The following is a 26,601-nucleotide window of genomic DNA, read 5'->3' as shown; positions in this document are numbered from 1 at the left end:
CCCACCAGTGCTACAAGGTAGCGTAGATGTTTTCTTGGATTATTTTTTTTGAGCAGAGTGACCACGCCCCCAGGATTTAGCCAAGCCTCCCTCATCACCTGGACTCACCACTGCACTCTACTATAGCCCTGGTTCTGATAAGCAGCTATGAATGCAAAACCCTATACTGCTGGGCTCTGTTCCAGCAGTATCCCTGTTCAGAATACGGAATAGATCCCTCTTTGCACTCTTCCATTGGACAAAGCCTGTTAACAACATCTGAAGATGGTGTTCGCTATGGGAGAAAAACTTTAGTATGATAAATGATGGGAGGGATGGGAAAGAAAAGTCTGGCAGATGTGAGGGGGGACAAAGGCGTTACATGGGAGGGGCATAACATCCGCCTCTATGACTGGACTAGCTCCACCCACTTCAGCAATGCAGACATAATACTATTCTGTCCCCAGTGGAGCATTTTAACAATACTGATATGTATGTATGTATGTATGTATGTATGTATGTATGGCATTACTGCAAAGAGTTTACTCTTTCCCTACACTACATTTAATGCATTTTACATTTTTACACATTTAAGTTTTATTATGGCCCCTTCAAATAACTAGACATAAAAAGCTGTGTATCCCGACTGTTACTACACATGCCCTAATGCTTACAGGTACTGCATGACAGGGTGTCAGGATGTCCTTACATAGAATGGTGGTGAACAGGAACTCAGCCTGTGTCAGGTTACCTAGCTCACCACTGCATGGCAATCCCCGACACCTAGACACCAGGACAACCTGTTGAGGAGCACGAAGAAAGATAGGTGAAACATTTCTAAAAGTATAACATATGTGGAGCCACAATTTAAAGCCCTTGGTTCCAGCCGGCATGTTAGGATTATTCCTGTGCTGATTTAAGTAATAGGAACGCCTGGAGCTTGGGAATCCGTGCAAGCCCAATGACCTCTTGCTTGTAGAATACAATCAGATAGTAACACTGGGATAATAACCTTGGTATCTCGCCATCAGCTTCTTCATATGTTTAAAAGATAAATATAAACAGAGCCAGGATGAGTTTTGGCAGACTATAATGTTTTTAAGTATACCCATGGTATGACTGAAACACAAATCAAAATAACTAGTTGATGTTTTGTAATTGAGTCAGACAGAGTAATTAAACACCAGCTGTTTGTGCCTTCACTTTTCTGCCTCTTTGCTATGGAAGGAAAACACTAAAAAATGTCCTTAAGAAAATTTCCTGATTAACTTAAAAATCTGGGAACATTTTGTTACCTGCCGCCGGCATGGCTTTATAGGGGGGCATTTTATCAAGAGCTGAATGTACCCTCTATGGTTTGGTTTGCAGATCAGTTTGTACTTTACCCTCTCACAGCTCAGTTCATCGAAGATTGACTAAGCGGCAAGGTTAGTAAAATGGGACGTTTCATGTAAAACAGTGAGTTATTAGAAAATGTTTACTTCTGTACGCGTGTACACACACACACACACACACACACACATATATCTATCTCTATCTATCTTATACGTACTAGCTGTGATACCCAGCTGGACTCTGAAGTCTTATCTTGTTTCCATTGTCCTCGTCTATAACCCCATTCCATTGATCCTGAAAGGACGAACACTGTTTGCTTACATGCTTGCAAACAGTGGTATAACTACCGTGGGTGTGAGGGGTGTGGCAGCTATGGTGCCAGAGCTGCCTCTGTGACCAGCCAATCCCCCTGCACCCAGTCACGCACACAAGGTCGTTCGGAGTTGGGTATGAAATACCGATGGGTTAAAAGCCGTCGGTTCAAATCCGACCCTGGAAGCCCGACAGATCATAATCCTGACGCCGGCAGGTAAGTATATTTAAACCTCCCCTCCCCCCCTTAACCCTCCCTTGGGGGTGCCTAACCCCAAGTCCCCCCCGTGGTGCCTATCCCCCCTCCCTGCACCCGAAACCTATCCCTCCCGGTAGGAGTGCCTAACCCTAACCTCCCCCGGTGGTGCCTAACCCTAAACCCCCCTTCCCCTGGCCTAAACCTGACCCTACCGGGGGGGTGCCTGACCTTAAGTCACCCCGGGGGTGCCTAAACCTAACCCCCCCCCCCCAGTGACTAACAGGTCAAGATGCACGGCTAACCTACCTTCGGTATGCCTGTCGTCTGGATTTCGGCGTGGGGCTAATTATACTGTAGGCATCGGTATTTAGACACCTATCTTTAGTCCCATGCCGGGCTTTCAGTGTCGGGATTCTGGTGGTCGGCATTTCGACCACCGGCATCCTGACTACATCCCGGTAGTTCAGTCCAGTCAGGGCTGCCGAGGGCTTGCGGATGTCAGTGGTGTTGATTTGGTGCCAGCCCGCCAGCTGATTATAGCTGGTGCACCGGCAAGTAGACAGTGCCGCCGGTCTTGAGGCAGTCAGAGCTCGCGGACTGGCAGGCAATCAGCAGTGGCGGCTCCTTATTTGCTACAGATCTTTGAGCTCCAATTGGCTCGCGAACAGCATCAGATTCAAATTGCACCAGAGCTGTCTGTTTATGTCCCCTGCTGCCTGCCCTGCACCAAATCCGCACCTGCTGGCTGCTGATGGCACACAGAGGGAGGCGAGAGGCTTCTAAGGGAGACGCAAAGGTGAGTTGCTAGCAGTGGGGCATAATGTGTAAGCGGTATTACTGTGTGGAATAATGTTATAAGGGGTATTACTGTGTGGAATAATGTTATAAGGGGCATTACTGTGTGGCATAAAGTGTAAGGGGCACTACCATTGTGTGGAATAATGTGTTACATGGGGCACTACTACTATGTGGCATAATCTGTAAATTGCATTACTGTGCGGTATAATGTGTAAGCGGCATTACTGTGTAGTGTAAGGGGCATTACTACTGCATGGATACTACTGTGTGGCATAACCTGAAGGGCCTGTGTGTGGCATAACATGACTGGGCTCTGTGTGGGGGCAAATGTATGTGGGTTTTTTATACCTCGAGGAAGGGGGGGCTTTTAAGATCTTGCTATGTAGCACCCAAAGTTCTAGTTACGCCCTTGCATAAAACACAGAGGGCAGACTAATATATATATGGGCACTTTAAAAAGGACCAACTCTGGATTTAACGTGAACTTGCATGAGTCTAAGTTTGACACTTGCTCAGACTATAAGGTTGAAAGGATACTTTTGTAGCTTTCACACAGGTTTTTGGCAGTCTGCCAATAACTACTTGAGCCTGCCCCGGAAACTGTCATTTAAGAGTGTCCATATATATATATATATCACAAGAGATTAGGCGGCACTCAGTGAGACTCCAGTCGTGTAATAAACCACAGCACTACTTTGCTCCTTGTCAACGTTTCAGTGTTGACCCACTTTTATCAAGGCATGTTGATGTCTTGATAAAAGTGGTTCAACACTGAAACGTTGACAAGGAGCAAAGTAGTGCTGTGGTTTATTACACGACTGGAGTCTCACTGAGTGCCGCCTAATCTCTTGTGCTTTACATGTGTTCATTTGGGATGTGCACTGGAGCTATTATCTTTTATTGAGAGTGCCGGGCCCTATGGATTATGTATATTATAAATAAACATATACATATATATATATATATATACATATACACGTATAGGTGGGACTACTACTGGGGACACTGTATAGGAGGACTACTACTGGGGGCACTGTATAGGGGGGACTACTACTGGGAGCAATGTATAGGGGGGACTACTACTGGGGGCACTGTATAGGGGAACTACTACTGTGGGCAATGCAGCATAAGGGGGACTACTACTGGGGGCACTGTATAGGGGGGACTACTACTAGGGGCAATGCAGCATAGGGGGGACTACTACTGGTGGCACTGTATAGAGGGGACTACTGGGGGCAATGCAGCATAGGGGGGATTACTACTGGGGGAACTGCATAGGGGGGTGGAGTGGGGTGTCAGTCCATTATAATGCCAGGGGCGCTTGGATCCCTAGATATACACCTGCCCTCTCTATCCGCTGCTTTACCCCCCTCTGCTGCTCTCTCTCCCCCCCCACCCTGTTCCCATACTTACTCCTACTCCAGCACCTGGGCTAGGTCTGACCAGTCTCCCTAACACTGGGAGTGATTGGGGTGCAGGCCCCGGCTCCCACTGTGTGCGCATCTTGGAGATGGGACAGATGTTACAGAATTATTATATAGACATGGTCACAGGCAAGACAGGGAGAAACAAGACCATACTGTCACAATCCAGCACAAGGAACTCCTCTGTGGAGGACAGGGAGCCGGGGGGGCAGGATGGCTAGGAGACAGCTAGAGGAGTGAAAGTAATAGTGTCCTCAATAAAGGTCAAACCCAGGTGTTGGCTAGACCTAACCAGAGGTGCAGAGTCTATCCCACTCAGCGTCTTCACCAGTGACCCCTCCTATTGGGATTTGGGTTTCGCTGCACTGAGGGAGCATGTCGCGGCCCTCTTGTTAGATACCTAGGAGTGACGAGGAGACTAGGGGATGACACTAATAAGATGAGTGGAATACTGCATATGCAACGTAGAGCTAAAACAAGAGATATGGTAAGAACTTACCTTTGTTATCTCTGTTTCTACGAAGTCCATAGGGTCCACAGGGTGACCTTGGGGTATAGCTGGATCCTGGATCCTCGGGCACCACGGAGTTAAAGCTTTCAGCTGCTCCCAGGATGCACTTGGGTCCAACCTCCCCTATACCCCGCCCCCGAGCCACAGGCACCTCAGTTGGTAAGCAGCCCAGGCCGGAGGAGGAGACGAAACAGAGAGAAGGAAGACTGGAACACACAAGAACCATACTCACAGAAATGGGAGACGGAAAACTGGTGACAAGTCACAGAGCCCATATGAAGCCAGGTGCGTCAGGGCGGGTGCCCTGTGGACCCTATGGACTTCGTAGAAACAGAGATAACAAAGGTAAGTTCTTACCATATCTCTTGTTTTCTACTTCAGGGTCCATAGGGGTCCACAGGGTGACCTTGGGGATGTCCCAAAGCAGTCCAACTAAGGGCGGGGACGCTCCTGTGCTGATAGGAGAACCCGGCGCCCAAAGGATGCATCCTGAGAGGCAAAGGTGTCAAACGCATAGAACCTCAAAAAGGTCTGAATGGAAGACCAGGTTGCCGCCTTACAGAGCTGAACAGCAGAGGCGCCACGGCTAGCAGCCCAAGAAGGGCCCACAGACCGAGTGGAATGAGCCTTAACAGAGGCTGGAACAGGTAAACCCTCCTGCATATAAGCCTCAATAATAACAGAACGAAGCCAACGGGCTAGAGTCTGGTTGTTGGCAGGCCAACCCCTCTTGTGAAAACCAAAGAGGATAAACAAAGAATCCGACTTCCTCACAGAACTAATCCGGTCCACATAAACCTGGAGTGCACGGACAACGTCTAAGGAAGCCTCCCCAGCCGAAAGATCAGGTGACTGAAAGGCCGGTACAACAATTTCCTGATTAATGTGGAACCTGGAAACCACCTTAGGCAGGAACTCAGGACGAGTGCGAAGCACCGCTCTGTCCTGATGAAAAATCAGAAAAGGGGGCCGACAAGAAAGCGCCCCCAAATCTGAAACCCTCCTGGCAGAAGCAATTGCCAAGAGGAAAACAGTTTTAAAAGTTAGCCACTTGAGTTCCACTGACTCCAAGGGCTCAAAAGGCGGACCCTGTAAGGCCCGAAGAACCACCGCCAAATCCCACGGGGCCACAGGTGGCACAAAGGGAGGCTGGATTCTCAAAACTCCCTGGAAAAAGGTGTGTACGTCCGGCATAGCAGCGATCCTGCGCTGGAACCACACCGACAGAGCAGACACGTGCAAACCCGACTGAAGGAAAGCCAGAATACGCGAAACCCGGAACACCTGGGGATCATAGTTTCTGGCCTCGCACCACTGAAAGAAAGTGTGCCACACTCTGTGATAGATCCTCGCGGAAGCAGGCTTGCGCGCCCTCAGCATGGTGGTAATAACGGAGCTAGAAAAGCCCCGAGACCTCAGGACGGCTGTCTCAAGAGCCACGCCGTCAAAGATAGTCGACCCAGATCCGGGTGAAGACAGGGCCCCTGAGACAACAGGTCCCGCCGTTGAGGTAGGATGTACGGAGCGTCGATGGACAGGCTCCGCAGATCGGAGTACCACGGCCTTCTGGGCCACGCTGGGGCCACCAGGATCAGTGTGCCTCCGTCCTGTTTGAACTTGCGCAGGACCCGAGGCAGCAGAGATATCAGAGGGAACAAGTAAGCCAGTTGAAACAGCCATTTCACCGACAGCGCGTCTATCAGACTTGCGCCTGCGTCCCTTGTCCTTGACCCGTACACAGGCAGCTTGTGATTGTGACGGGACGCCATCAGGTCCAGCTCTGGCAGCCCCCACTTGTCCATGAGTAGTTGGAATACCTCTGGATGAAGCGACCATTCCCCGGGATGCACGTCGTAACGGCTGAGGAAGTCTGCCTCCCAATTGAGGACTCCCGGGATGAAAACTGCCGAGAAAGCTGGAAGATAGCGCTCCGCCCAAGCCAGGACGTGGGACACCTCCGACATCGCAGCTCGACTGCGAGTCCCTCCCTGGTGATTGATGTACGCCACCGTGGTGGCGTTCTCTGACTGCACCTGAACGGCCCTTCCGTGAAGAGCGGTGCCGGACAACTGCAGGGCTCTGTATACTGCCCGCAGTTCCAGGATGTTGATGGGAAGAAGCGCTTCCTCCGCCGACCAACGACCCTGAAGTGACAAGGAGCCTGTCACCGCCCCCCAACCCAGGAGACTGGCATCTGTCGTGAGCAGAACCCATTCCGGGATCCAAAAGGGGCGCCCCTCTAGGAGATGAGCCGTCTGCAGCCACCAGGCTAGGGACAGACGCACCTCCGAGGACAACACCAGCATCTGAGAGCGGATCCTGTGTGGCAATCCATTCCATTCCGAAAGAATCAGCCCCTGCAGGGGCCTGGAATGGAACTGGGCAAACTCCACCATGTCGAATGCCGACACCATGGAGCCCAAAACTCTCATCGCTGAGTGCACCGACACTCTGCCACTGCTCAGACAACTGTGAATCCGCAGCTGTAAGGAGGAGACCTTCTCTGGAGTCAGAAAAATCCGTTGCTGACGAGAGTCCAGCAGGGCCCCCAAATGAACCATCCGCTGTGATGGGATGAGGGAGGACTTCTTCCAGTTGAACAACCAGCCGTGCGCCTGTAGACAAGCGACCGTCAGATGGAGATGCTGGATCAGTACCTCTGGGGAGCTTGCCAGCAAGAGGAGGTCGTCTAGATACGGTAGCAACCGTATTCCCTGGCTCCGAAGATGAGCCGCCATGACCGCCATCACCTTGGTAAATACCCTTGGTGCCGTGGAGAGACCAAAGGGTAGAGCCCTGAATTGGTAGTGGTTGTGGAGAATAGCAAACCGCAGAAACCGTTGGTGCGATGTTGCTATAGGCACATGGAGGTAGGCGTCCTGGATATCCAGGGAGACCATATAGTCCCCTGGTTCCATCGCCAGAATGATGGAACGCAAAGTTTCCATCCTGAATTTGGGAACCCTGAGAAACCTGTTCAGGGACTTCAAATTGAGGATGGGCCGATGAGAGCCATTGGGTTTCTGCACCAGAAACAGATTAGAGTAATACCCCATCCCACGTTGAGACTGTGGCACGGGTATAATGACCCCCGCCGTCAGCAAGGCCTCTATGGCTTCCTGAACCTGCAAGGCCTTGGTTTTGTCCTGAGAAGGACTTGTGCAAAAAAACTGGCCAGGCGGCCTGTGCCGAAAAAACAGGGCGTACCCCTGGGAGACCACTTCTCGCACCCAGGCATCCGTGGTGGTATTGTGCCGGCACTGGGCGAATTGAAGAAGTCGGCCTCCCACTCTGGGGTCCTCCAGAGGGAGGCCCGTCCCATCACACAGAAGGCTTATCTTCTTGCTTGGAAGAAGGGCGCCTAGCACTCCAGGCTTGCTTCTTTGGCTTTGAGGCGGTCTTGGGTGCAGACTGCCTCGGGAAGGACTGACCCTTTGCCTTGCCCTGAACCCGAAAGGAATGAAAGGCCGAGCTCCGGACCTTAGCAGGTGTAGTAGCTGAAGGGAGGAAGGCTGACTTGGATTTTGCCAGGGTATCTACTATTTTGTCCAGGTCCGGACCAAACAGTAATTCTCCATTAAAAGGTAAGGCCTCCAAGCCTTTCTTTGAATCCGCGTCTGCTCTCCAAGACCGCAACCACAAGGATCTACGAGCAGACACTGCTGCCGCCGAAACCCTAGAGGTCAACAGGCTAGCATCCAACGATGCTTCTCCAATGTAGGAGGCGGCATCTCTCATCTGTCCTAACAACGCCCTCTGGACGTCCGGAGCTTCGTCCGTAAACGTGTCCTCCAAGGCGTTGGCCCACCCCTCAATGGCCTTGGCCACCCAGGAGATGGCCATGGACGGCCGGGCTACAGCCCCTGAGAGAGAATAAATAGACTTTAGACAAGTCTCCACCTTCCTGTCCGTAGGATCCTTCAGCGAGGATATAGACGGCAATGGCAAAGTAGCACTCCTGATGAGGCGTGTTACATGGGAATCGACTGCAGGCGGAGTTTCCCATTTCTTACAATGCACTTCCGGGAATGGATATTTGGACGCCAAGCGTTTCTGTGGCAGGAAACGCTTACTGGGTGTCTGCCAGGCCACCGCCATGTGATCAGTCAACTGATCAGACATGGGGAACGCTGCAGAAGTAACCTTAGCTTTTTTAAAACTAGGATACCTCGACTTGGGAGCGGGTGCCTCATCCTCAATCAGAAGAATGGCCCGCACCACCTTAACCAGAGCCCGCACATTGATGGAAGACTTAGTGTCTATCTCCTGGACTGAGGCATCTGAGGCTGAGTCATCCTGCACCTCACCATCATCCGAGGACCCCTCAGAATCTGAAAGATGCGCAGCCTGCGCCATGACTGAGCGTTTAGACGCCCTGGAGGGCACGTCACTGCGCAACATCGACTGAAAAGCCGAAGATGCTGCCGCCAAATCTTGGACAGTGTGGGAAAGCGCATCCACCCAGGGTGGAGGAGCTGCCACAGGAGCCTGAAACGGCACCACAGCCTGCTGTGCCACAGGGGTGGACTGAATATACATTGGCAACCCCGCATAGGGACCAACAGGCTGAGACCCCGGGGGAGTCTGCAATAATTGTGGGACACCCGGGGAATGGGGGATGGCAGGCAGGGACAACGCCCTAGTAGGGGCGGCAGTCGGGACCGACAGACGGTCCGCGATGGACACCAGCACCTGGGAAAACATCGCCCATGGTGGCTCCTGCGACATGGGAGGTTTAGACATACCAGGGAGCGCCTGGCACCGTCCGCACAGGCCGTCCTGTGACAAATCCTCCCTATCCACTCCTGCAGAACAGCGCCTGCAGGAGAACAATACCGGAGCCCCGGAGTGCTCAATCTCCTCCTCAGACATGACTTAGGAAGAAAACGTGCGCACTCACCAGTGTGCTGAACAACAGCCCACAATATGGTACTGTGTAGCACACAACTGTATGTGACGGACCTCACAAATACGTGATTTATATAGGTGAGGTCTGTAGAAACACCCTTCCCCCGCACACCTGTAGGGCTTGTAGGAGAAGGAAAGGGATAGGTATAGGCTGACAGTAAGTAGAAAAAAGACACAGACAGGCAGCACTAGCAAATGTCACATACCATGCAGGAAGATATACTCACTGCACCTTTCCACTACAATCAACCTCCCAGATTCAGTGTCTGGGAGGGCTATAGTGCTGTGTACACTGTCCTTTTGCAGGGGAGAGGTACACAGGGGGACCGGTCCGCGTGCTCCCTGAGAGTATCTGCGCTGCCACTTAAAGAAAATGGCTGCCAGAGACCTCAGAGGAGGAGTGGCCGAGTAGCTGCAGCTCATCGACGCCAGACTACATGCCGAAAGGCACGCTGAGCTGAGGGGAGGAGCCGCTAGACAGGGAAGGCTTCCTCCCCTGGCTAGCATATTTAACCCCCGGGTTGCCGGCATCCCGCTTGCCGTTTATTTACCCTGGTGGTCTAGTGGTCTGGCGGGGTATGCCTCCGCTGGAGGGGGGCCCGCCGCCACCGCTAGCGCCCCCGGTCTGTCCCCTAGACCGGGGGCATGGGACTGCATTAACAAGGAACCCGCGCACCGCCGCTAATCAACGGTGCGCGGCTTACCTTAATCTCCCCAGCGTCTTCCGGCAGCAGTCCCGGGGGAAGCCAGAGTACAGACTCTGGCTTCCCCCGCCGCGATCCCCAGTTCAGTGCTGGCATCGCGGCGCCAGCAGGGAGAAGGAGCGGCAGCGTGGGCGTCTGTACAGACAGCCCATCGGAGCCGCTCTGGAGAAAAAAAAAATTACTATAGTAAAAAAATGTAACTAAGTTAAAATAAAAAGCTTTAGGGGGCTGCTCCTGCAGCCCCCCCCCGCAGGGTGACCCGACTCCGGCCGGGCACCATCTTAAACTGAGGTGCCTGTGGCTCGGGGGCGGGGTATAGGGGAGGTTGGACCCAAGTGCATCCTGGGAGCAGCTGAAAGCTTTAACTCCGTGGTGCCCGAGGATCCAGCTATACCCCAAGGTCACCCTGTGGACCCCTATGGACCCTGAAGTAGAAAAAACAGAGTACGTAGAATAATGGATGCAATGTATTCTGTGGAATGATGCGCTGGTATGCTCTATGAAACGTTGCAGGTGGCTCAGAGGCAGGATTACACCAGGAAGTGACACAGGAGATTCAGGCACGGACTAGTAAAAATTAGTATGGGAAGGTCAGATACTGGATGCCTTGGGTAACTCGGAAGACCTAGACGCAGAATAGTGCAATGTAAGCACAATAATCCAGACACAGAGAGATACTGGGTGTACAGTGGACCCAGACGCAGGGTAGTGTATAGACACTCTGTAGATCCAGTCACGGGATGGAAATAAATGTGCAGTGGATTTAGACGCAGGTTAGTGCAATTGATATGCTGTAGATCCAGTCGTGGAGTAACGGAAGGTGCTTTGTAGATCCAGACGCAGGGAAAGCTACTGAAATTAGTGCTTGGGAATAGTACAGGATAAGACACAGGAAACTGGTAAATGAGCCAAAGCTGGGTAAACACAAGAGGGATAACTGAAGCAGAACTTGCGGTTAAACAAAAGTGGAGTCACTAGGAATCCAGATGCGGATATCCTCGGTATGGCACAGGTAATAAAGACGCGAGCTGGCTCCAATAGTGCTAAACAACCAGATGCAGACTAGCTGTGGGATACGCTATGAAAGTAACCTAGAGCCTGGAACAAATACTGGCATCACAGTCACTGGGAAAGCGAAGATGAACAGCAACTTCCTGTTCATGGAGTCAGACTAAATACCCTTAGGTAGTAGGTCATTGGATCAGAAGATAAGCTGAATGACTGCAGGACTACCATTGGGAGAGACTAGTCAGGTGATAAGGACCAACATGGCTGCGACCCTGCCTGCCAGCACTGGAACCAGGACGCACGCATGGAAGCCCTAGCAGACCTCAAGGAGAATACTCAGCCCACTACTCACCTCCAACCTCGGCGACTGAACACGGAAGCTCAAGGACGCCAGCGCAGTGGTGAGTAGCGGCCGATCCCAAGCCGCATCCTGACATATACGTCCCAATATCTGAGGTCTCCAAAGTGGGATAGGGGAGTGGCTGCGGCACACGGCGAGAGTAGTCCCACACTCTTTTCAGGTGTCTTTTTTTCCCCCAATCATGCCATTTATTATGCCTATACAGAGTACAGAATGCATAGACAAACGCAGGGGGGGGGGTGTTTCCGTCTGCCTGGAAACCCCCCTCCCCAGCACACATCATGACCACAATAGAAATAGTAATATAATACAATGTTACTAGCGCTGCCTGTTCTTCTCAGTATCACAAATGAAATGATTAGCAACACCTGTGGATCTTTTAAAATGTGTCAGCCAGTAATAAATATACCTGTGCAGTGTGCACCAAATAGGAGATGTGGAAAACATGCACTGCTATAGACCATCAATAGGGTTAATTATTATTACTGTATAATAATACACTCTCCAGGATATAAGGAGACCAATATGTACATATATGCCCAGGGCAGTGCTAGGTTCTTGTGCTGCTACCCCAGACTCCCGGACTTGCTCCAATGCTCTGGAATGATGCCCACATCTGAACAAAAAACATTCTGCTCACACAGGATGGACCTTCTGCCGCATCTAATGGTTTACTGTGATCACTGGTCCTGTATATGCTGGAATTATGCAACAAAATATACTTTGTATGATGCATATTAAAGCTGGCTAAGTGCTAATTATACCCTCTTCATGGACTGGCCACACTCGCTGTAAAATAAAGCATTTGGAAACCCCCCTCTAAAAATCCTGCGTTAGCCACCGACACCTCCCAACCCCCCACAAAATAGAATGAACAGCCCGATTGTGGGACAGTCTTCCAAAAGTGGGGCATTAGGAGGTATGCTAAAACTAAAAATTGGCTAAGTTCAAGGATGTATATCCATACATAATAGAACTGGTATATGCAGATGAAACAGCAGCAGTTCGGGAAACCTCCGTGTACACTTTTTGCTGTAAAAATTGTGGCCTTTTCTTAGCGAGTGATATATTGTTTATGCTGTGCTTTGATGCTAAAAAATTCCGACAAAACTTCCAACAGAATTTTCATGTGCGAGATCACCGTGGGCCCCATAGAAAGACTCAACCCATCAGACAGTGAAAGTGAATGCTCACACCACAGTTGTCCATGCAAAAAATTTATCAATGAGCAAAAACCACTTGGCAAAGTGGCAAGCTAACCCTTACTGCTCTGGATTTGTATCGCTGGGGTATTTGAGCAGCACCCCAGCTATAATGCTTTGGTTAAACAGCGTCAATAACAGATTTAAAAAATCAGTCTAACTCCTTCAATGATAAATAAGCCTCCAAATATAAGACCTCCCAACGGTTTCGAACTTGGCAGGTCCATCCCAACTAATGGTCTTCGAAAGTAGGCGTTTCTCTCTGTATAGGCATGAAGTTGGTCAGGTAGGGGGCATGGTATGGAAGAGACAAGGAGGTGGGGCCTATTTTGTTCAAATATTCTATGCCTAAATTGTCGGGATATATAAAATAACTGGAAATACCATAAAGGCATGATAATATAATAAATCACAAATAAATTTTTATTCTCGGAAGTCAGTACTAGCCATAAACTAAAACATGTGCTTTATGTGTCTTTATCTCAAGTTGACTACCGCCAATTCACAGACAATAAACTGATGCTCTACCCATTCGTTCCTGCAATACCACTTCGTTAAATAGTAAAGAAACAATGAATTTTTATTTTTTAAAAAGTTTTGCCATAAACTTTGGCTGATCCTACGCTACAGGAAAAGTTTAAATACAGTATGTATTTTTCACAAAGACCAACTAGAAATCTATGTCCACTAACAAGTCCAAGAGAAATGATCTGAACCCGTATTTCAAACAGAAGGTTCCCGAGACAAGCAGTTGACAATTCAACATAATCCCCCATTAAGTAACAGCTCATTTATAGCATATCCCCAGGTACCCCCTCCACATCTGGCAAGTGAGGGAGTTGGCAGATTTATTCCTAAGAGCTAGCATGGGATTGCCCACAGTAACGCCCCCCCCCCCTTTGCTTAATAACGCCAACCCATTCTTCTTTCTCAGAGCTGACGTGATTTACAAAGATAAGGAAATATATGTTTAGTTGCTACCTAATTAGGAGATGCTCTGTGTTTTTTGTGCAAGGTGGGATTATTGCTCTCCCTCTCTGCTGCCTCCTTCAATTTCAGCTACCATAAATTGTAAATGGTATATGTAAATCAATCTGCAGTGTGTCATTTATACTATAAGCCCCTGTGTTTGGATGTGATAAAGGCTTCAGCCTGACCCTTGGCTGGTCTCACTGCTCCGAGTCCCAAGGGTTACATTCATGGATACATGATTAAAAAGTAAGCTCTACTCTGGGTCACTTGAACATTTTCGGAATAAGTATTAGATTGTTTCTCCTTCTGCCCGGTTTCGAGGCTTCGGATTTTAGACATGTTATGTTTTATGCTAATGCATTTAAGGGAGAAGATTCGTCCAACTCATGGTGTTAATATTAAAGAAACTTTCTACAATCATAACACAAATATTCCCATATGCATATCAGGTGATCCTATACTGGTTATCATGTCAATAAGCAGAGTACTCAAGATTTTATAAGGATTATACAGAAACCCAACATAAAGGACAAACTAGCTTCTCACGGTATGTAATAAGACCATACCTCCCAAGGGTCCAGATTTAGAAGGGACGGTGCCTGCCAACTTGAGGCATCTTTGCCCCATGTGTCAGTAAGTTGGAAGGTATCTGCTCAATGCTTCAAAAGTGCTAGGCCAAGGTGGCGGGGAGCAGGTACTAATTACCCCGGGGTCTAGACTTGTTGGAGGAGCCCAGGTCACCATCTCACCTCCAGTTAGCTGGGGAACACACTTAATGTCATCATGTGCTAGTGCTGCTGGCAGGTTATTCAGATGACGCATGAGGCAGATGGGCGTGGCCATGCTGGTCTTGTGATGTAGCTGTAGGATAGGGTGGGCATGTCCCAGAAGCCTGACAGCGAGGGAGGAGGAACCTCAAAGTGGAGGAGCCTGTAGCAGAAGCTGAATTGTCCATGGACAGGTTTTTTTCGTACAGCTTACGAAGTGGAAACAAACCCTTTTTTATTTAATTGAAAATGTGAAAAAAAAGTACCCCATACTTTCCTATTTCATGCCTGTACCCCAAGTATATTATTTACTATAGGTGGTGAAAGTATGAAAGTATAATAACTTCTGTGTCCCGTTGTTGCATTACTAAATTAAAAACACCCCTGAGCTGCAGGAAAGCTGGTAAAAATGGTCTTGGCCTTCACAAAAAAAAAACACGTGTGTCCAAGCTTGAGCAGCACAGTGATGCAATGGGCTAGCTTGATGCCTCACATCACTGAGGACTTGGGTTTGATTCCCAACAAGAGACTATTAGGGGTATTCATTATGGGTGCGATAACATTGTTTTTTGCGTTAATATCACTGGTTTTAGTTTTACACCATATTCAATTTCAAAGACTTATCGCAGTTTTGAAAAGTCTTTGATAAAAAACGGTGATAACTTTTCACCATTGAATAGGTGTCGAAAAAAAGTGCAGAATTGGGGTTTAGGGGTGCAGGCTTAAAAAAAATAGCCTGCACCCCTGAGATTAACATTTAAAAAAGAACTGTGTCAAAAAAAGTTTTAAAAAAAAATAGGGACACCCCAAAAAATGTATTTAAAAATTGGGGTGCAAAAAAAAAAAATGGGAAAAAATTGTTAAACAATAGGGAAATGGGTTCAGGGCTATTCTGCATGTATGCGGCAGGTGTTTTCTAGAATAGATTTATAGCGGCAGGTGCACAAATGCTGAATTTTTAAAAACTGACTTTAGGGACTTAAAAATATGCTAATACCCATTTTCATGTACCCCAAATTTGATGGGACCACTTAAAAAAACGAAAAAAATAACCTAAGTGCTCTTCTGCATCACTTCTTCAATGTCGGAAAAAAAACACCTGCTGCGGATATTTAAATCCCCGACTTTCAATTAAAGTCTAAAACGGGGGTACCCATAGTGATCCCCCATGTTTTTACTACTTTAGGGGGATCTTACAATTTTTTTAAGGAAAAATTCGTAACTTTACGCAAATCCAGTTTCGGAGTTTCCCGTTTTCGTTAATTTTATATTGAATACGGGTATAAGCGGGAGCGCGCCCGATACTTTAGCGACAGTGAAGTTAACATTTCATATTGAATACCCCTCTATATGTGTGTAGTTTGTATGTTTCCACATGTTTGTGTGGGTTTACTCCTACTATCCATAAACAGACTGGCTGTTTAACCAGTTTCTGACAAACAATAAAAATAACAACGCTAGTTTGTATGTGTGCAGGGAATATAAACATATCTAAATCAGGCCCACTGACCATAAGCAATGAAGAAATTATCACGCATATAATCAAGCAAGGTAAAATAGGTGCAGGAAGAGTACTGACCAGGGCTTACAGTAGACTCACATTACCACTACCTTTCTGCTTGCGTACTGTATAGTAGACACAAAGGTCTTTTCCAGAGCATCTACTACTGTCAGGAATATGTAAGAGGTTTTCTCAGAATAGTGTGTAAATAAGATGGAGTAAATGTAAATGTGCAAACAAGGAATGAGGTGGATACTAGTGTGCAGGTCTGGCCGCCCTCGATAGATATCAAAATGTGATCCCCACAACACAGATACTCAAAGTGGGGCGTTCAGACTGGAATATGAGCTGTGGACAAGCGCCAGTGGGAAGATATCGCTTTTGAGTATTTAAGATGGAGTAAACACCAATACTCACTTTATTCTTTATTTAATATGAAGTTTGTGTAAAATAAAATTCACTTCCAGCCCAGGGTGTTCAAAATTCTATGGAAAAATGTAATTAAGTGCAAATATTTTGCATACTGTAAGTATGCGCAAAGCGTTCATGAGCTCCCTCCAAAGTGACCACTTTATGCTGTTTATCGAACCATAAACCGACAACTGTAGTAATGCATGGTTTGAGACCATTGTACAATTACATTTGTATTGACACCTTCCGTACAGCTTTTAAAACTGCTCATTAATGTGGACTGTCTCTTCACATAAATACCAATAGTAATGTATTTACAGAATTGCTTCTCAATGAAGATGGTTCGGGATGGAATCGACCGTGTCAAGAAAATGATGGGTTTCCATAATCTGTTATTGTCGCGTTACGGCTCTTCTTGAATGGATTAGAAAATAAAGTGTGTTCTGTTTCACAGAAATTAGAAAAGACATGGGTTGGAATAGACAAAAATAATGAGTTCCCCCAGACCTCCTTTAGGAGAGAGATTAATTCTGCATCATATAGACAATAGATCCAGTCTCACCATCTTTATGTAGACTATTTAAATATTAATATATTTCCCATTTTTCTTGGTTAGATGCCGAAGTTGTGGAATGACAAATCCATAGGGGTCGCCGCACTTAGATTTAATCAATTATTCTTCCATTCCCAAGACAGCTCAATGTGCATAGAAAGTGATGGCAATAAGGGTTTGTTTGTGTGAATAATAGTGTTCACTAAACACAGAGCAAGGATGTAATTTCCTTAATGATAATATTACTTGTATACAATGATAGTTTGGAAATTCTACCATAAGTCTGCAACTCAACATGACAACTCTTACCTGTCATAGCTATAAGAGCAGTTTAGTGCTATAAACACAAGTCATACAGCATCTGTATTATTTAAAACCCAGGCTATTCCATTCAATACAATGGCAAATTTTTAGTTATTTTTACTGACAGTTGGAAATCTATAACATTAGTCATTTACAAAACTTAAAAAGACCCAAAAACAAAATTACAATTTCATTTTTTTTAAAAACACAAGTGACTGAATAAACAAAATGGCTGCCAGATTGTAAGCAGATCTCCGCTAATTCTTAGGTGTCGTCTAGCCTATTAGTACTGGTGAATACCCAACAAAACTTGCCAACATTCTATAAACCAATCACCATCTACAAGTGACAAACTGCGCAATTACTCAATTCCTCCTACGTAAAGTCGATGTCACTTTTTACCTCTAATCTCATGGGGTTATTTTTCTTCTTCCTTCTATTAATTTCTAGCATCTTGTAAAAAAACAAACCTGTGGAAAAAAAGAAGAAACGCGTGTTCTGAAACAGACCTGTGCGATTCTGATGACACCACGATCACTCGGGACGGGACGGAATGACGCAGTGTGTCCTGCAGGAGAGAGACCAGATAGAAATGGCCGAGGTGATTGACCTGGAAAGTCGTTTCAAGGTGATCTTCGGTCAGCTGCCAGGGGACCGCAAACACCGCAGCATTGCAAATAAGCACATGGAGAGGCCTGAGAAAGACAAAAGGTGCTAACGTTACATCAGCATTTACTCCTTGGTCATATCTGTAACATTAGATACAATTTTAATTTATACATTGAAGATTTGCAGCAGAAAACCTGCCTATGACACAGTCACATCAAACTGTTTATTAAGCGCAACGGGTCACAGCATAATAAGAATCTGTAGGTGCATAAAATCAGTAAGGTTCTTTAACCACATGAATAGGAAAACACTGGTAATAACAGGATTGAATCAGAAGTGAATGCAATCTGACCATAATTTCTCCTGGACCTAAATGAGTATATTCATCCATATGCTGCACCCTACGCGTTTCTGCAGCTGGACTGGCCCTATATATGTATGCTTGGTTTGATATCCATCATCAATATCATCAGAGCAATTTGCACCTGCCCAATCTTTGGTGCAAAGGATATGTCTGGAAACAGGCGCACAATTCCGTTGACACTCCTTCAGAAAACATTAGCTACGTGAGAATGTCCCGTTACAAGCCAGTTACACCCCTTCAGTAACAATGGCAGATAGGACTGATTGTTTATGACCCTGCATGCTTGTAATTGTATATTTTGGATTCTGGAGCATGTTCAATGTGAAAACATACATAATATGCTCCATCTTCCATAGGTTTCGTGGTCAAGGTCGGGTGAAAAAGAAATTGTTAAATATTCACGCAATTTTAGTAGGGTCTACAATTAGTCTGCATACTTATGTATTCTAGTTAGCCAGGAAGGAAGCGATGGGTTAAATGCGCTCTCCAGGGTCTCTCCTTTGAAGGGAACCAGAAGAGCATACGTACATAATGAGTGCTGGCAAGGCACTTAATTTGGCTGGTTTTAAAATCTACAATCTCCCTCCATTCTAACCACATAACACACGTAGGCAATACCTGGCACTAGTGCCAAAAGCTGGCATTTGAAGAAGATGTTTTCAGTGACAGCTGTGGGATCCGTGAATCTTCTACAACACTATGTTGCTCCACGCATACCTTTTTGGACTGGATAACGCAAGTACGGCCTGCATACCCAACAAAGCCTGGGGCTCTGGTGAGTGAATCTTGCCACAGACCTGCTCTCAGTTGAACAACCAGTACAAAATTCTGCTGTTGAAATCACAATGCCGGATGCAGGTCAGCCTTGGCCAATAAGAATCAGCCTGAATCTTATTGGCTATTGCTGTCACACGTGACCGCTGACAGGGACAGCCACAGCTGCTTCAGTGCAGCATGCCAAAAAGAATCAGCCCGATTCTTATTGGCTGCTGCTGACCATCACTACGATCTATCAATTAAGTGTCCTCTATCGATTGTGATTTACTCTTTGGACATCTCTGGTCTATGTTAACGTTCCCATTTTAAATCCTCATTTCTAAAGTCATGTGTCCCTGTTTGTTTGATTTTTTTTTCTTAAGGAAACACACAAATTCTTATTTTTGCATAATTTAGGATCTTAAAGCTCCCAAATTAAGAGGATTCATTGGGTTAGGGTCTGTACAACCGTTTCACCTTATACATGTTCTAATAGGTCACCATAGTATAAGACAAACTTTATGTAAGAAAAATCCAAGCCACTCAATTGTCCGGATCTTTTATTAAAAAAAAACAACCCACAAAAAGGACCATTAATTAAAACATCACTTTATCATTTAAATGTTTAATCCTGTTCCCTCTTTTAGGGGCATAGTTACTAAAAATCTAATGAAACTCTAGAATGCTTTGCATTCTAGAGCTTGGTAAATCTGTCATCTTTACATGGCGACTGGGGCTGCGATTACTGGTAGAAATGGAATGAACGCAGCTGATATAGAGATATCTTCTGTGATCTCTCCTTGATACATTCAGGGGATCCTTAATATTTGCGGGTACCCCCCAAAAAGGGGTGCTTTCCGGGGGTAAGCCACAAATTGTTTGATAAATAAACCCCCTAGTCCCGTCTATTTCTTTGCCACTAGAAACTTTTCACCGGTGTTTATATAATTTAATTTAGTGTGAACTATTAATCTTTTTTTTTGCACAGCATGACGTTTCAAGAATGCCTTTATTCGTTTTAAATGCTTAGATCGCTCTATAAATGAATGACAGTTGTCTGGCAGTACTGAAACAAAAGACAAATACATGGATCTTGGTGTTAAGAGTAATGCAGTGACTGATTTAACACGATTGTCATGACAAGGTGACTAGAGAGATGTGAGCAGCTCCTGGTCACTTGTCAAATGACCCCGGAGCCTCTCTCGATAAAAGTCTACACAAATTAAATGGGAGCACCTGAAATGTATCCCCTTGTTCCCTGGAGCAGCTGCTGTCTCCGCTCACCCCCCCTTCTCCTGCCTTGACTTTTCCTTGGTATGTTTATCCGAGAAAAAAACAAAACATAAGGCATTGAAAGGTTCACTACCTGCATGGTGAAGGCAGGTCCCCTGCTAAACAAACAAGTCAGGACATAATTCTTCAAACACTATCTGTTCATGTTATCCTAAAGTGACTCTTTCACAACCTTATCAGAAATCTCACCTGAATTATTTCAAGAGCTGGAACTTCAACCTGACCCACAAAGCACAAGGGACAAGGACTGAATTTTAAATTCATTGCTCATGACAAGCGGTGACTGCAGCGCCGAACGAATTTCAGTATTTTTTATTTTTTTTGCCAGACAGTTTTAATAGGACAGGGAGACTTTCGAGGAGAATTTCTTTCTCCATACAATACACGTCTAGGCTTTTTCTTTATAAGGCTTGCTCCAAAGCCGGAGTTGCTTTTATTATGTTGTTAACTACGTCTATAAAACACCAAGGACGTTCTAGACAAGTGTAGTACTGACTACTGGTCACACTAATAATTTGCCCTATAGCTATTGTAGGGAAGAGGGGCTCTGTGCAATTAAACAGGATTATTATAAAGTGACCGAAAAGGTCACAATCTCGTCCCTGGGTTTCAATCTGGACGATTATTATGAAAGCAATGTTTTAACGCGACCATAATACAGAAACTAATTCTCACAAGGGGAAATATAGCAAGTGCAGTCACGTTTTACACAGATTGTTTTATGGAGTTTGTATTGACAACCTTTTGCCTACTTGTTTACATATAGTATATAGGACTACAATACAGGCAGTGAGGAAATGCAACATATGCAGTAGTTATTATAGTTGTAACATTTCTTGCATGCAAAGAGAACGCTGACAGATACAGTTATATAGGGCGGGATGTATTAAGCATGAAAATGCGGGCCGAAGAGTTCTTGCAGCATTTCTATATGTACCAAGCTCCGGAATGTAATACATTCTGGAGATTGGACAATGGCGGGGGACCCGGAAGTCCCGCTTGCATTTAGCTATCGCAAAGGACAGCTCTTATCAGGAGAGCTGTCCTTTGCGCTGTTAATCGCATTTCTAAGTACATACTGGTCGTAACGGACCACGTTCTATACCCAACAAGTGGCAAGATGTACAGCATCGGGGATGTGATGGTTAGTACATCCCGCCCATAGAGAGAGCAGAAATGATATGCAAGAAAAAGAAAAAAGTTCCCACTATAACTCATACTCAGATTTTTAGTTGCTTATCTCAGGGAGAAGCCTGCAGCTGACCATTTCAGGGACAGACTCTTTGCGTCATTAGGCCCCACCCCGGCAAAATACGAGAGTCTATGGGGAAGGGACATGGCTAAAATGACAAATCGCATCCTATTAGCCCCTTCCCCTCCATGCGGACTTGTGATTCCTGGTATTATCACTCGATCCTGCCCACTGGTCTGGATGGGAGAGATCCACCCACTCTTCTTTGGGCGCGGGAGACTCACTATTTTTCAGGGAGAGTAGGTAAGTATGCTGTAACTACTGCATATGGGAATCGGTATGTAATACAGACAGTCGGGATGCAGGCGGTAAGAATCCCGATGCCTGGATCCCGACAGAGTTAACATACCGACACTTGGTGGTCGGTATGCTAACTCTCTCCCTACCTTAACCCTCCCTCCCTGGTGCCTGAACCTAACCTCCACCCCCTAGTGCCTAAACCTAGCCTCCACCCCCTAGTGCCTAAACCTAGCCTCCCCCCCTAGTGCCTAAACCTAGCCTCCGCCCCCTAGTGCCTAAACCTAGCCTCCGCCTTTAAGTGCCTAAACCTAGCCTCCGCCTTTAAGTGCCTAAACCTAGCCTCCCCCCCTAGTGCCTAAACCTACCCTCCGCCCCCTAGTGCCTAAACCTAGCCTCCCCGCACCCTAAACCTACCCCTCCCCCTAAAGCCTAACCCTATCCCCTAAACCTAACCCTCCCCCCAACCCGTTACTTACCTTCGGCATCCTGGCAGTCGGCATGCTGGCATCGGGATTTTGATCGGCGTTGGTATTATGGCGCCGGTAATGTAAACATCGGCATCCAGACCCCCGGGATGCCGAACGCATACCGTTGCCATAACTTACCCTTAATTCCAATAGGAGAAAAACTTTGTAAAAATAAATGTATTTAATATCAAGAGTATAATCTGATCTTTTATTTGTATAACTATATTAACTCTGGCATACATGTCCCATATCAGTCCTGTAGATGTTTTGCTTCCTCATGACCTTTAAAAAAAAATGGTGGGTGAAGATTTTTTGGTGAGAAGGTCTTGAGGGACCAAAACGTTGACTACTAGACTGACACTGAACAATTTGTATAGAAAAGCCTGCAGAGTGGTCTGTGTTACTGTCAGGGCCACCATTAGGGGGGAACTGCCAGGACCGGAATCCCGGGCCCAGACAGAAAGGGGAGCCCTCCCGCAATTCATCCTGCTGCCCGTCCGTCCTCCCACAAACCATCCCACTGATCGGTGCCCACCAGCACCATGCATGAGACTGCCCGACGCATGGGATGTCACGCGTGCTGCTGAGAGGAGCCGTGTCGCTGTCGCTTGAGGAGCAACAAGAAGGAGGTAAGTCAAGTATGGGGGTTGGCTGTGGCTATGGCTAGAGACAAGGGTCTGACAAAGCTGGGCAGGAGACACAGAAGGGTGGCTATATATAGTTTGTACTATGACTACATGAACAGTTGGAATAATTTACATTTCACACAAAAGGGGTGCTGGGCAGGAGACACACAAGGGGGGGCTGGGCAGGAGACACACAAGGGGGGGCTGGGCAGGAGACACACAAGGGGGGGCTGGGCAGGAGACACACAAGGGGGGGCTGGGGAGGAGACACACAGGGGGGGCTGGGGAGGAGACACACAAGGGGGGTCTGGGCAGTAGACACACAAGGGGGGCTGGGCAGGAGACACACAAGGGGGGGCTGGGGAGGAGACACACAAGGGGGGGCAGGGGAGGAGACACACAAGGGGGGGCTGGGGAGGAGACACAAGGGGGGGCTGGGCAAGAGACACACAAAGGGTGGCTGGGCAGGAGACACACAAAAGGGGGGCTGGGCATGAGACACAAAAGGGGGGCTGGGCATGAGACACACAAAAGGGGGGCTGGGCATGAGACACAAAAGGGGGGCTGGGCATGAGACACACAAAAGGGGGGCTGGGCAGGAGACACACAAGGGGGGGGCTGGGCAGGAGACACACAAGGGGGGGCTGGGCAGGAGATACACAAGGGGGGGCTGGGCAGGAGACACACAAGGGGTGGCTGGGCAGGAGACACACAAGGGGGGCTGGGCGGGACACACACAAGGGGGGGCTGGGCGGGAGACACACAAGGGGGGGCTGGGCGGGAGACACACAAGGGGGGGCTGGGCAGGACACACACAAGGGGGGGCTTGGCAGGACACACACAAGGGGGGGCTTGGCAGGACACACACAAGGGGGGGCTGGGCAGGACACACACAAGGGGGGGCTGGGCAGGACACACACAAGGGGGGGCTGGGCAGGACACACACAAGGGGGGGCTGGGCAGGACACAGAACTGGGGCTGGGATATGGTGAAATATAAACAAAAAACTGCTGCCATATTCTCTCCAGTTCTTGGTCTTGTGTCAGTTATTAAAGTTTCTATTGTGGTGTGAAGTGAGGGATGGAGGGACAGCTAGCTTCCATGATAGGGTTATGCACTTAAAAACTATATACAGATAAAAGTTTAAACGTTTTTAAGGGCGCCTGCGAGCAGATATATGCGCTCTGCCTTCTCATCCCTGGTCTCCATAGGAATGCATGGTGCGATCGCAATGCACACCATAGGGTACCGTAGCGTTTACAGGTGTGGGAAATTGCATGGCCCGATGCGTGCGCGCATTTGTGGCGTCATCAGCAACAATGTAACTGGGCGCATCTGTATATGTATCTGATGATGCTATAACCGATTGTATCACTGATATTTCTATATATACACAGTAGGTGTCCGTGACTACATGAATAGTTGGAATAATTTACATTTCACACAGAAGGGGCCTGGCTGGAACTGGAGAGACACTGCAGTGCTGGTGTTGCAAAACACAGGGGGGGGGCTGTTTATTTTGTCAGTCCAGGGCCCCATAATTTCTGATGGCAGCCCTGGTTACTGTACCAAGTGACTGAATGCTGTACATACACACACATATGGCCATAGCTAGGAGCGTGCGACCGGTGTAACTGCACAGAGCGTGGGGCTCTGTGGGTGGCACTGTCGCTGCCCCAGGGCCCTTGCTTCTGGCTAGCAGGGTGCTTGGACGGACACCCAGGGTGCCTGAAATGGCATCCTGCTAGCCAGTATCACTACGGCAAAGGATCCTCTGGACACTCCAAGCATGCTATGCACCCTGCCGCCTGTAATTCAGTGCCCTGAAGACGCTCCGGGCAGTGCTCCACTTCTAGGTGCCAGCGGCCCCGTCAGCTCTGCACGACTTAATTCACTCAGGGGGCGGGGCTGGCACAGGATGTTTGGAAGCCCTGTACAGCATACATACAACATGAACACACACATTATACACACACTTTATAAATTATAGCTGTATGATTGCTATGGACATCTTCTCCACTTGTCCTCCATAGGAGGTTTGATACATATCCCCCATGGCACACACACCTGATAAACAGCCATCACTCCTGATAAATGTAAATGAAACGATTCAATGCCCAATACTTACATTGCTAGATTTAGTCCGCTTTTGTGTTTTTGTTATCATGTTTAATGCCATTTTAAATCACTGTATATTTGTACTGAAAGGAGGCGTAAGTCAAAGTCCCTCCTGAATACTTACCTGTAACATTTTTAAATTAGAAATAATTTAAATAATCCTGTCCTATACATCAGACTCACTGCAACTAATTGTGGCTGTGTGTACCGGCTATAGAGAGTTTAGATGCACATACAAACAACACAGTTACATGTCCAAAACTGCCAGCTAATTACAGGTAACGCTGGGCCTGATTTATTGCTGAACGCCAAGCTTGCAAACCGATAGTAAAATGATTAGAAAAATGTGAAATTGCCCAAGGGTTACAGATGAGTGCTTTTAAAGACCATGGTCAAATCATTTTGACAATAGCATTACATGTATTAGTACATTACTTTTTCCAATGACAGCCTGTTCTTCTGATTCCCTAGAGAAATACAGTGTTGTAATAGAGTTCACCAAGCCCCCTAACTGCTGCATGCTTGTATTCACACACAAACTCATCTGTGCCAGGCTTGGGGGAAAAAAAGAAAAAATCTGAATTGAAAAAAATAAAATGATTGCCCTGGTTTGAAGGATATCTGGGGCTCTATGCATAGAAATTAAACTCAATTTTAACATTTTTTTTTTAGATGGATTTAATGCATTGGGTAATTAACACTACATACTAATCTTAATCTCCCATATGTAAAAGTGCAAGTAAAATTAGATACAAGGAGAGAGCATGCTACCCGCCTACACATCATCATTATACACCTTTTGTTCATCAGTAAATTCATTACAGTAATGGATGATACTAAAGAGAAAATGATCCCGAAACTGGAAAACTACCAATAAAATTATTTTATAAAAATATTACATTTTAGAGTTAGGACATTATTTATTATAGTAAATGGAACAAAAATACTAAAAAAAAAAAAAAAAAAGGTCTGGCAAAAGGCGTATGTCAGGGGTGATTGTAGATGTCTGTAATCCGGCAACCCAACGGAAACAAATAATAATCCAAGAGAGAATTCTCTCTCTTTTAGTATTTTTTTTTATTAACTGCTTCGCTAGTCTAATGGAGATTCACACTGAAACCATATATTTATTTAGTTTGTTGAATATACTAAATAAGTATTCATACAGTATATAATGTTCTTCTGCCCTGCGATATAGTATGTACTTTTTATCCATTTTTATTTTGCTTAGAAACCTCCCCTTTTAATACCATGCACTTGCCTTTAACCAGCAGCTGCATAGTCTAAAGAGGTTACGATGTGTGTGTTGAGTTATAGGAGTCTAGGATTATAATAATCTGTGGCCCAGATGATAAATTATAACTTCCCTTTAAATATTCTGAGAAAAGCATATACAACATATATGTATTCAAAACTTTGGACAAGAGTGAAATAAATTAAATAAAGAGGGTTAGGGATTTAAATATAGTAATAGTAGTAACATCAATTTTTTTTTTCAGATTTTTGCGTGGGAAAGGGACATCTGGCGGCTTTATACCAAGTTCCTCGTTTTCTGGAATGATTTTACACATCAATGTTTCTCTCCTCCCATTAGAGGTCTCACCTGCCACGCATCATGACAAACTAAT

General features: G+C 46.7%; 1 protein-coding gene across 7 annotated transcripts in view; it reads right to left on the bottom strand.

The window, feature by feature from the left end:
- Nucleotides 1-26,601, bottom strand: part of WWOX (WW domain containing oxidoreductase) — a 1,100,068-nt gene that overhangs the window by 759,500 nt on the left and 313,967 nt on the right. For all 7 annotated transcript variants that reach the window (XM_088476819.1, XM_088476820.1, XM_088476817.1 and 4 more), the window contains exon 8: nt 17,758-17,943. In XM_088476819.1, the coding sequence (XP_088332945.1) occupies nt 17,758-17,943 (186 nt within the window). The remainder of the gene's footprint in view (nt 1-17,757; nt 17,944-26,601) is intronic.

This window comes from Taudactylus pleione, unplaced genomic scaffold (genome assembly GCF_031769625.1).
Source record: "Taudactylus pleione unplaced genomic scaffold, aTauple2 ptg000195l, whole genome shotgun sequence".
Taxonomy (NCBI): Eukaryota; Metazoa; Chordata; class Amphibia; order Anura; family Myobatrachidae; genus Taudactylus; species Taudactylus pleione.
The sequence above is the reverse complement of the archived record's forward strand: the minus strand, read 5'-3'. Positions and strand labels throughout refer to the sequence as shown.